Source organism: Equus przewalskii, chromosome 24, assembly GCF_037783145.1.
Source record: "Equus przewalskii isolate Varuska chromosome 24, EquPr2, whole genome shotgun sequence".
Lineage (NCBI taxonomy): Eukaryota > Metazoa > Chordata > Mammalia > Perissodactyla > Equidae > Equus > Equus przewalskii.
Genome location: NC_091854.1, coordinates 33,369,629 through 33,381,939, shown reverse-complemented (window position 1 = coordinate 33,381,939; position 12,311 = coordinate 33,369,629). Strand labels below are relative to the sequence as shown.

At 41.7% G+C, this 12,311-nt stretch overlaps 1 protein-coding gene across 11 annotated transcripts in view; it reads left to right on the top strand.

Moving 5' to 3' along the window:
• Nucleotides 1–12,311, top strand: part of PATJ (PATJ crumbs cell polarity complex component) — a 303,918-nt gene that overhangs the window by 161,083 nt on the left and 130,524 nt on the right. For all 11 annotated transcript variants that reach the window (XR_011532436.1, XR_011532435.1, XR_011532437.1 and 8 more), the window contains one exon: nt 8,309–8,505. Coding sequence is in view for 8 of the 11 variants with exons in the window: in XM_070592216.1 (XP_070448317.1) it covers nt 8,309–8,505 (197 nt within the window). In the remaining 3 variants the exon portion in view is untranslated. The remainder of the gene's footprint in view (nt 1–8,308; nt 8,506–12,311) is intronic.

The window sequence follows — 12,311 nt, the reverse complement described above, 5'->3', positions numbered from 1 at the left end:
CAGTCTCAGAGAGAGCTGTGGAGTGATGGAGCACCCAGCGCTTGGATTCAGGAGACCTGGCCCGGACGCTGGCCAGCTCACGCTGTCAGTCCGCTCACCTGCAAACGGAGGTGTTGACAAAGGTGTGGGGAGGATTGAATGACCTGGTGGACTGTGAAGTGTTTCTTTCATGTGAGGAGGTTTTATGGTAAAATGAGGACTATAAAGGTAGCTTCTTTAACTGAGGGACAAATTTGAAGTATTTTTTTCCTTTAAAATGTTAGAGAAATTTAATATGGTTTGATAGGGAAAGAAGACTTTAGTTTCTAGCTATAAATTAGCTTCATCACCTCATTCAGGATCTCCATTTCCTCAGCCTCATTTCTTTCTTTGTAGAATGGAGTCAGGGTGCGGAAGCTGCTGTGAGAGGAGGTAGCTGTATGGGATTCTTAGTTTGTTTTGCCTGAATTAAAAGTCCCTGATCCCATGATATGGTGAAAACGTAACGTTTAATGTACCTGAAGAGCTGGACCTGTGTCTTTTAAGCCCCTTCCACTTGTGAGTCTGAATAAAAATTGTAGGATAACCAGAATTCACGAGCCTGAAGATCTATTAAGTTTAACTGGAGATTAAAGAGCAGATGTATTACCGCGTCTGGCACTTTTACTGCCTTATTACTCTTTCTGTTTTATGATGCACTGAAAAAAATGATAAACTAGAAACCTTTTTGCTTTTCAAGTTTCTTCAGTTTAATAGAATGGATTTTAAAAGATAACATACACATAGTAATTTTTTTTGTAGTGGTCCTAATGGATTTTATTACTTTTGAATATAAATCTAAAGAAGAAACCATTTTCTTCTACTTCCTTTAACTGAAAGAATGCATTGTCTTTGGAAAAAACTGTGTATGTCTAATGCTTTTAGGTCTCAAATCACTTTTCTATCATATTGTTTGGGGCGTTGGCAGCACAGTACAGCATAGCAATTGAAGAAGACCTTAGGATCTGTCCATTTATGCTTTTGACAGGCATCTGTTGCATATATTAACAGCCTGACATATGCCAAGCACTGTTTCAGGTGAGAAGACGGCAGTGATCTGGATGGACAGGAGCCCCATGGAGTTTATATTCCAGGATGGGGAAGTAGAAATAAATAAGTAGTGTAAAAAGATACTTTCAGATATACTGTGAAGACAGACAGACAAAACTGGGTTTGCATCCTTATTGTATGAGTCACTAACTGGGTGACCTTGGGCAAGTTATTTAACATCTCAGATCTTATTTCCCACATCTAGAATGCAGACGTGGTAATTCTGACCTGATAGAGTAGTTTTCAGCATGAAAGGAGAAATTTTATTGAAAGATTCAGCATAGTTTCTGCCACTTTAGCGGGTCCCCAATAAATTATGAAGAAGGCTTGATCACCATCCAGGTATGCGCAGCCCTTTATTGTTATGGGATTTGCTTTTTCGCTGAGCTTTATTCTGTTGAGCTTACTGCCTTCTCCTATAAAAGTAATGATAATTAAAAGCAGTCAAGGAAAGCTGCATTAGTCATTTGTTAGTATTTAGGCAAACGAAGTGGGAAGAAGTTGGATGCAGGATTATTGGAAATGTCGACTAAAATGAGGTTTGGGCCTGATGCAGTGGAAGGTGTATCTGACCGACAGATTGAGAGCTGGCTAGATTATCTGTGATATTCAGTGTCATTTGCAGACTTCAGTTGGTTTTCCTGACAACTCTGTGAAACAGATGGGTGACTTCAACTGCTGGTGTTTTTCTCATAGCTCTTGTCTCTCTGAATTATAAGTAGTTATATATGTGTGCTTGTCTCTCATGATAGATTTTAAGATCCTTGAAAACAAATTCCATAGAGTTCCGTTTGTATCACAAGCCTGAAAAGAATTTGGATTCAATCAATATTTGTTAATTGAGCAAATGGGATTATAGTCATGTCAGAACAAAACATTGGACAGAAAAATAGAGCTGCTGGTTTTAAAAATTCAGGATAATAAAGCTATACCTTAGTCCTTGATGGGATCCTGATAAGGGAACCAATTTTTTGAAGAGTCTTTTAAGCCTATAGATAGGTTTTGTGTGTGGCGGGGGCGGGGTGGGGGGGGCGTGGTAAAATATACATAAGAAAGTTACCGTTTTAACCATTTTTAAGTGTAAAGTTCAGTGGAATTAAGTACGTTCACATTCTTGTGCAACTGTGACCACCATCCATCCTGAGAACTTCATCTTCTCCACCTGAAGCTATAGAAAGGGTTTTAATTCTGCATTTGACTAGCACAGAGTTTTGTTTTGTTTTTTTTGTTTGTTTGTTTTTGCTGAGAAAGATTCACCCTGAGCTAACATCTGTGCCAGTCTTCCTCTATTTTGTATGTGGGTCACTGCCACAGCGTGGCTACCAATGAGTGGTGTAGGTCCAGGCCCGGGAACCAAATCTGGCCCGCCCAAGCAGAGTGTGCCGAACTTAACCACTAGGCCGCAGGGCCAGCCCCTAGCACGCAATTTTAAAGCCATCTCACTGGCCTACATAACATGGGGACAAACACTGATCCGGTGATGTGATTTCTCTGCACTTGCAAAGTTGTCCTGGGGACTCCTCCATATGAGTAACTCAGGGAAGAGATTTTGGGGGAGAGTGGAGCCAGCCCCTTCCTGCAGTGGTTCCCGCTGGAGGACTGCGTACCTGCTTCTGTCATGCCATCGTGGGGGAGCCATTGCTTCCTTCCTCAAGTCTCAATTTTCCTCAAGACAGACAAAGTTAAAGAAGAAAAGAGCAGCTTCATCACCAACTGAAGACTAATGTGAAACCTCAACACAACTAAATCCTGGAAACAAAATCATGGGTTTTTCCTCCTAACATATTTGGACCCCTGTGTCCCAGGAATTTTTAGGTAACATCCATTTTTAAGGTAACCCCCATTTTACAAATAAGAACTCTGCAGTTCATAGAGGTTCAGGGATTGGTCCAAGGATCCAGTGGTGTCAAGTGCCTCAGCTGGGATTTGAACTGACTGCCAGCCCTCAGCCCTCAGTATGGCCGCTCTGCCACGAGGACGTGCTGATGAGAGATGCAGCATTCGCAGCACGATCGTGATGGAGCCGTATTTTACCAGAGGAGGATCCCTCATGTCATTGATCATCTGCATGCCTGAGTGGTTGAATATGTAGTTAGTGACTATGACGGCTGTTTTTTTCTCTGAAGGTTGAACAGGTAGAGGAGTTTTGAACCTGGAAGTCTTTCTGTATTAATACAACACCAAAGCCTTTCTCAGCATCATTTTTTTTCAGACCTCAGGGGCATTAAATATAACCCTTCCTCATGGCACATTGCCATCACTGGTCTGCTGGCGCCCTGTCCAATTTTCTTTGCTCCCTTTTATTTCTATTTCTTTCTCCCCACTATAATTCTAATGTGTTCAACATTTGTGTCTTTGTATACGCACTTCCAAAATATGATTGTGGTTTTTTGCACAGTAATCTTAATTTTCATAAATGGTATCACATAAATGATACTGACCCCATGCTGTTTTTCCTCCTTTTCATTCAGCACTGTATTAAAAATCTCTTTGTGTTACTACTTCCAATTAATTGCTTCTGTCTGCTGATAGCGCACTGCAATGTCCATCCAACACCTTTCATCCATCTTCTCTCCCAGTGACAGGCACCCAGGTTACCACCAGCTCCCTGCTGTCTCAGTAGCGTTGTGATTAACGTCTGCCCATTGTCCCCTCGAGACTGTGTAAGAGTTCACTGGGATGTACATCCCCAAGGGTGGACTTGCTGGTGTGTAGAGCGTGTGTATGCTTAACTTGATGAAGTCGTGCCAGGCTGCTCTCTCAGGTGGCCCCACCGTCCAGCCCTCCCGACTCCAGAGCGTGAGTTTCCAGGGTCCTCCTGTCTCTGCTAAGGCTTAATGGTCCAGATCTCAGATGGTTGCCAGTCTAATAGTTTAAACTGGGATCTCATTTTAATCTGCATTTCCATAATTATTGATGACTTTGAGCATTTCTTCACGTCTGTGAGCCTTTTGAGTTTTACATCTTTTGACCAGATTTCTATTGGGGTTGCTATCTTTTTCTGCTTGATTTGTAGAAGTTCTCTGAATGTTAATTCCCTATTTGTTTTAGATGCTGCAAATATCTTTTCCTGTTGTATTTTCTATTTATAAATTCGAGTTCAGAAAGAATCTTCTAGTTTGTCAGCCGTTTAGGGGTAATTAAAAAAAATCTTAATAAATGTTATACCTTCTCAAATGCTTTTTCCATCTATTAACATCTTTCAGCTTTTCTGCTTTAGTTTATTAATGGGATGATTTTCATTGAAAAAATTTCTGATATTTAACTATCCTTGCATTCCTGGGATACACTCTTCTTCATAATGTGTTCTTAGATTGAATCCTATGAAATTGCTATTTCTTAGGTCAGAAAATAGTCAAATATTGGCTATATCATAGAGGTCACATTAAATATTTTTAACAAACTTGATTCAATTATCTTTTTTTAAAAAAGGTTTTTGCATCTATAATCAAGATTAAAAAGACTATAATTTTTTTTTCTTGATTTCTCTCTGTTTTTAAAATCAGAATCAGAATTCTACTAGCTTCAAAAAATGAGGTGGATAGCTTTTTTTTTTCCCTACATTTCCGTGTTCTAGAACAACTTACATAGGATAAAAATTCATGAAAACTAGAAATCTGATAGAATTCAAATGTAAAGATATTTAGGACTGGGGACTGGCCTGGTGGCATAGTGGTTAAATTCATGCACTCTGCTTCAGCGGTCTGGGGTTCACAGGTTCCGATCCTGAGTGCAGACCTACACACCACTCATTGGGCCATGCTGTGGCAGCATCCCACATACAAAATAGAGGAAGATTGGCACAGATGTTGGCTCAGGGCCAATCTTCCTCACCAAAAAAAGAAAAAGATACCTAGGACTGTGTTGGCTTTTTTTTTTTTTTTGAAAGAATATCCTTGGCTGTCATTTCAGTTTCTTTAATAATTACTGTTCTGTTGCGGTTTTACATTTATTCTTGCACTAAATGTGGCATTTTAAATTTTGAGGCATTTATCTGTGTCATGTAGATTTTAAAATGTGCCGGCATTTAGTTCACGTTGATATACTATCCATAATAATCTTATTTTTAAAAATCTGTGTGTAGTTATTTCCCCTTTCTAGTTCTGGAATTGATTTGTATCATCTATTTTTTTCCTTGATCGGTTTTTGCAGTGTTTGTCTTATTAATGTTTTCAAAGAACCAGGTTTTAATTTCATTAATCTTTATTGTAGCATTTTTGTTCTGTGTGTGGTTTAGTTTTGACTGGGGGCAATGGTTCTATTTTCATTAACAGATGCCCTTATCTTTACTATTTTCTCTCTTCTTGTTTCTTTACAATGACGAGGTAGCTCTTTTTCTAACTTCTTGGTTGTAATGCTTAACTTAATTTTTTTAACTTATTTTCCAAAAAATTATTCAAAATTATATATAGCCTTCTAAGTTCTTCTTTAGCTGTGTCTCAAGTTTGATATCTAGAATTATAATTTTTATTCAATTGTCAATACTATATTTCTTAATTTCCTGTATTATTTCCGTTTTAGCTAACTAAAAGGACTTTTAACTAACATTAATTCATTTCTAAACACAAGGGAATTTTAAAGTTATTTTGTTGTTAATTCATAGTTTATCATAGTCTTATTGCGCTATGTTCAAAGACACAGCCTTACGGCATTGACTCTTTGAGAGTAACTGAAGTTTCTTTTATGGCCCAAATCACAGTCTGTTTCTTTAACTGTTCTGTGTATGCTTCCCCAAAATGTGTACTTTCTGTCTGTCAGATATGGAGTTTTCTTATCTCTGATACCTTGAGCTCATTGTGTTGTTAAAGTCTTCAGTATCTTTTTTTTTTTCCTGAGGAAGATTCGCCCTGAGCTAACATCTGCACCAATCGTCCCCTGTTTTGTACGTGGGTTGCCACCACAGCATGACTGCTGACAAGGGGTGTAGGTCCACGCCCAGGAGCTGAACCTGGGCCGCTGAAGTGGAGTGTGCCAAACTTAACTGCTAGGCCACGGGGCCGGCCCCTTTGGTATCTCTTTTGAAGAATCTTTTTCTGCTTTATTGTTTTCTGAAAGGGATGCATTACAATTTTGGTTTTATTTTTTTTCTTAGCTGTTGTATCATTTCTTAACTGTCTTACCCTATAATCCAATAAACAAAGCAGGTGAAAGCATGATTGCTCTGGTTGGATCTGGCAGAAGAGGTCTTAAACCCAGTGTCCTCTCGAGGCCCCATCCCTGGGCCTTCCAGGCACCTCTGCAGAGTCCCTGAATTGGGATATTATTTCTGTAAATAATCTATGAATTAACCTTTTAACCTTAGACTTAGTTCTTATCACCCACCCGCTAACCCAGAGAACTTTCAGTTCAGCCAAATGGGCCCTCACATTCTCCTCCACCTCCACCTGCACATCTGCTTGTCCACTTCCATTCCACCTGTGGGATTCTTCTCACATGACCAAGTCCTGTACCTTGTTCAAAGCTGCGCACATTCTTCGAGCCATGTCAGTTCTTGGAACCCTAATACCAGTTGTTGCTAGCACAATTCATTTAGTGTCATTCACTGAGCTAGTTCAGTAATAGAGGAGTATTTATGGCGTGACCAGCACTTGCAGTAGTCAGAACTTCTGTTTAAATAGTTGTAGTTGTTTGATATTTTTTGTGATAATGTTTGCCGGCCCTGTTTGCTGTGAAGCATCTCGAGGGAAAGGCATGTCCTGTAGGTCTCTGTTCATTAAAGCACCTGCTTAGCATCTTGTTCTTGCTGTTGAACAACAAAAATACATTGAGTTTATTTACTTCATTGTTAATGTGGCTTAATTTTTTTCCGATATAGAGGACAGTTTTGTTACATTCTAAGTTCTTTATTTTGCTGTATTTTGCTAAATGTGTCCTTTATTGTTAATAGTAAGCTTTATCAGTGAAAATTCTTTAAGATTCTCTTCAAAATCCTTGTAAAGCAGACAAGGTTATTCTCTTTCTAAAATAAGCAGCCATTTATGGTTAATTCATTTAATGTAAATTTATGCGTAAAGTAGTTTTTACAAGTTTAAATTTGTGTACTCTTGTAAGGCGGTGTCTCTTAGGTGTCTCTTACAATGCACTAGGCTGTCTTCCTCCCCCACCCCCTAAAGATTAATTATTTGAGCTAAGCTTTCAATTTGCAAGGTTCCCTCTGAGGGCAGTCAGCCTAAGTCGAGCATTCGACTGGCAGAGAGAGTTCCAGGACGGCCACAGCGTACTGACGTGTTACGCTGCTGCTGAGGCGACTGCGTTACCCCAGCGGTGATGGCAAGCCTCGGAGCCCCAGCAGCACCCAGGGCCTGAGCTGGTGCCATGGGGGGCAAGACGTGCTCACAGCAGTATCATTTTCCTCCTTGGCCTGCCAGTGTGGTTTGTTGCACAGAACCAAGATAAGTGAAGCGCAGTCAGCCAGCTCCTAAAGTAGGTCATTTAGACCTTAGAGTGGAGGTGGCAAGGTGAGACACGAGGCGGAATAAAAGAGTCACAGAAGACTTATCAGCCATGAGCCACTGAGTCCTTTACTGTGTGTTTTATTTCATTTTCCCAACATCCATGTAGTGGGTATTATCCCATTTTACAGATAAAGCAGTAGAATTGCGTAGACATAAAATAGTGCATTAATTATTGGATGTTGACTAAGTGGTAGATTTGAGTATTGAATTCAGATCTGACAGCCAAACCAACATCCTCAATTCCTCTTGTTTTTAGTCGCATAACACACAATATTGTTTTGTACCCTTTGTATACTTTAAAGAAATGTAATTGTTCAGAAGTTAATTGTTGATTTTCTTTCCTACTGGACTGCAAGTCCATGAGAAGGGGAACCGTGTCTGTTTTGTGCAGCATGGTATCTCCAGGACCGAACACTTGTCTCATGCTCAGTAAATACTCTTTGCCCCACCCCCTCTTTTTTTTTGGAGAGGGGGTGGGGAGGCCGGGATTTCCACCACATTGTGTTGACTGTCTTAGTTAAGAACTTGGTGGGTGGACGGTCTGGGCCGGTCTGACCCTGGAGAATTAGAGAAGATGTTATGGGTGAGCCGACCTTCTTAGATGGGAATAAAATCATTTCCATCTGTAAACTGTGCATAAGGCTAGAAGACCTCAAGCACTTCATTCTCAAAAAGGGACCTTTCATTGTACAGGAATCGCAGTGAGGATGGGGAAGTGTTGATGTCTCTGTAACATAGATTCTGCAGCTCTATTTAAAATTTTTTTACCTTTTTTTTTTAAATAGAAAAAATTAGACAAAGATATGCAGACCTGCCTGGAGAATTGCACATTATTGAACTGGAAAAGGATAAGAATGGACTTGGACTCAGCCTTGCTGGGAATAAAGACAGGTCGCGCATGAGCATATTTGTGGTGGGAATTAACCCGGAAGGACCCGCTGCCACGGACGGACGCATGCGGATTGGAGATGAACTGGTAGAGGTGAGGGGCGCGTGTTCTTCCTTTCTCTTCGGGTGCAGGGAAAGGGATAATGTAAGTGGATAATGTAAGGAAAATGAGGGGAAGGAGGTTACTAATTATGTTTGCTTAAACTATTGAAAATCGTTTTCCAAAGCAAAAATGTAAATCATTTTGCTGCTTGCAGATGCTATTTGCTGCTTGAGTGAAAACCAGTCTCACAAAATAATTTAGGAGCCCTTAAGTAAAGTCTCATGGAAACATTTTACAAGAATAGGGCTTGTTTTTAATATAAATTCCAAAATGTTCAAAACTAATTTGTGTATTAATCTAATATTGCTAGTGTTTATCAAAATTCTCTTTGGGTTTTGAACTGACCGTAAGTATGGATTTGTTTTTGTTGTTGTCATGTAGTTTTTGGGGAAGGTATTAAAGCCAACAAAACTTGGTGAACTGGTTGTCAAGGATTGGTTAGTATCTGTGAAGCAGGTGATGGGGTTAAGGCCGCATAGGTTCCTTACTTAGGAACAGGGCAGAGATAAGAGAAGCTGAGGAGGTGACTGGTCCTCTGCTGGTTACTCTCTAGATGATTTCATCAATAATCTGCAAAGGTTATTCTTATTTTCCTAAACTGAAAGTCAGGGTTTCTGTTCTGAGTTTATCTTAGTTTGATACTCATTTGCTTGTTCAATCACTCATTCATTCAGCTAACATTTTTTGAGTGTCATTGAGAACTGAATGCAGAAGAAGAGATGAATACGTCCGGTCCCTTCATTCAGATAGCTCACAGTCTAGAGGAAGAAAACAGACATGAAGAGATTGTTGCGCTACAAGATAAAAAATAATAATAACAGCTGATATGTACTCGATAGCAAACACAGCAACCTGTCTCACTGGCGAGCTCCCAGAGTAAACGATGGTGCTAGGATTCAGTGTCAGGCATTGTGACTTCTTGGCTCTGTGTTGACCAGTGCGCTCTGAGCCCTCGTGGATGCGATGCCCCAGCACCGCACGTTTAGGGAGCTGGGTCACCAGGCACCAAGCATCTGACTGCTGAAAGTGAGAGCTTGCTGATTTTGCATTTTACAGTTCCCTCTTCAGTCTACTCAGAGTAGAATCCACAGTCATCTGTAATTCGACTTGCCTGATAACATCTACAGCCCAAGCTAGTCAGACACAACTGTCAGACCCTTAGTGTCCACCTGTTTTCCAAGCCCTGGCAGTTTCTCCCTGTTTAAAACCTGTTTCCACGAAGAGTCACTTCTGGAGTTACCTTTCTTGTCTTGTTCTTTTGTAAAGGAGCGTCAGGAAAGGGACTCACGTTGGGTAGTAGTACTGACTAACAGTCATTAAATAAATAAAAATTGAAGGGGACAGTATGTATTAACCAATGTAATTCATCACTGCAAGTTTATTTCCTCAGATGAGACTTAAGTGATGGTGGTGGTGACAATGTTGAACGTAAAGTTGATTTACTGGCAGTAGCCAGCACCACGCCATGCGCACGCACGTTTGAATTCAGCGTTCGTAAGAGCCCTATATAGTGAGTAGCATCATTATCCCCATTTTATGGATAAGAAAACTGCGTAGCTTGCCTAATATCACAGAACTAAGGTACCAAGTTTCAGTAAGAACCCAGGCTTGCCAGACTCCTAGATCGGTGCTCTAAGCACTGTGTCCCCCGTGTGCTTCAGCCAAGCCTCGTTTGTGCAGACCCTTGAGAATCCTGATTTACGATGCCCGATCTGTAGGGAATCGCATGTGTCAGGTCACCCCGCTGTGTTGTGCGCACACAAGTTTCCTGCCTTGCGAGGTGTGAAGGAATGTTCCCGAGGCTCTGATTGACAGCTCGAAGACTCCACGTTTGTGCTCTAGACCTCGTTAAGACTTGAGGTGGAATGGCCTATGGGATCCAGACCTGAGGGAGCATTGGTGCCTTGTTTCTCCGTCTGAAGTTTTATTGGGTGCGGGTAACAGACAAGCTGAGGCTGCGGGGTAATGAGTGTTGTGCAGGCCGTGTGCAGAAGCCGACACTGTGTACACGGCTCGAGCTCTGGACTTGTAAGACCTGCTCTGACCTTTCCCAGTTCTTTCAGTTATTGGCTCCATTTCAGAAGGGGCATAACGTAGTGCGTCGCACAGAGTTGCCTGTTGGTTAAGTCACATTCCTCCCTCACAGACAGAGATGTTAGGTGTCTATTGGCCAGGCTGGAGGCAGAAGAGCTCTCCTGGGTGAGAAGGAGCATTAACCTCTTGCCATATGGGACCCCTCCAGTTCCTGCCCTTGCCTCTGAGATTGGCCCTTTGTTGCTATTCAGCAACTTGACCTCCATTCAGAGAGGGGAAGAGCAAGAAGATCAAACCTGGCAATGAGTTAATCCCCTTGTACTCCCCACTGATTCTCCTGTTTAAAAAAAAGATAACAGATAAAAATATGTTGGGACACAGATGCCTGTGTCATATATCTTTGCCTAGCTGTTTATCTTCTCTAACCCTCAGTTACTTCCTTTATCAACGGAAATTATTTATTCATTCGCGTGTATGGTACGTGCACCTGTCGTGTAGGAGGCAGTCTGTGAGCAGAGTGCTGGCTTTACCTGGGAGGGCGAGAGCCGCACCGCCTGCCCTCGTAGACCGTGCACTCTAGTGATGTCGCCTCGGCCTCAGAGGGTGTTGCTGTGAGAATTCATGAGAGAGGATTTGTCAAGTTCTGCACGGTGTCTGGCACAGAGTGACGCCGTAATGCATTTCAGCTGATGTTATCTATAAAATAATATTTTCATGTGGATTTGTGTATTTCATTCTCCTTAGTTTGCCTGCATTAATACACTTGTCTCTGAAGGCTTCTCCCAGAGGGCAGCCATCTTCTTCTTCCTCAGCAGCTCCGTGCGGCGTCTTGAAAAGCCGAGAGGATGGGAAATGCACATACTGGATTTCTAAGCAGTTATAACCCATCTTCTCACGTGACTTTGGCTCTAGGTCAGGGATGACAGGGGGAAAAATTGTGTGGGAAACATTTTCCTGGTTACTTTTTATAGCTGAGGAATTGAGGTTAGTTTTCATAGCTGATATATGAGGAATTTGTATAGAGCATGCTATCACATCCAGTGTGCTTTTAAACTGAGAACAGGAAATTGATTTGACCATGAGTGCCAGGAGAGCTAACGCCAGCGTTCCCGCAGCTGTTCTCGGGTGTTGCAGGGGCTCCACTGTAGAAGGACGCCGCGATATGTGGGCGGCTCTTACCTCGGGCCTCAGCGTGGCACTCACTAGGCTTCTGGGCGAGAGCACATCTTGCCTTTGCTCACCCACCCACAGTCCGTTTAACTTTGTGCTTTCTCTCCTCAGTTGAGGTAAAGCTATCGTGTCTTGATTATTTTTGCAGCTCTACCATTTGCTCTTGTTATTTCTCATTGTCGCTTTGTTGTTGCTGTTATGTTGTTACTTTGCTCACAGCCTCCATTTATTAAGAGTTGATCTGACTTTTATACCATAAGATGAGGTTAACTTATGGGAGGTAGAAAAGAGAGTGGTCGAATGTACGTCGTGGCCTCTTTGAAGTCAGAAATTCCGCTTCTTTGTAGCGCCATTTCCGGTTTTTGGCACGACATTCGCCGCAGTTTTGTAGCCATGGGACTGCATTGTCAGCGTGGAGGAGCAGTCAGCAAGTTCTCTCGACCGATGGCCCAGTTCCTGTATAAAGGAAATCTTGCGTTAAGCCCCCAGAAGAAAACGTGATTAGATCTCAGCTTCCTTACCCTTTACTGTGGTGCTAGTGTGGGGGTTCCGAATTAATTTCCAACGGCATTAGCATATAATTACCATGTAGA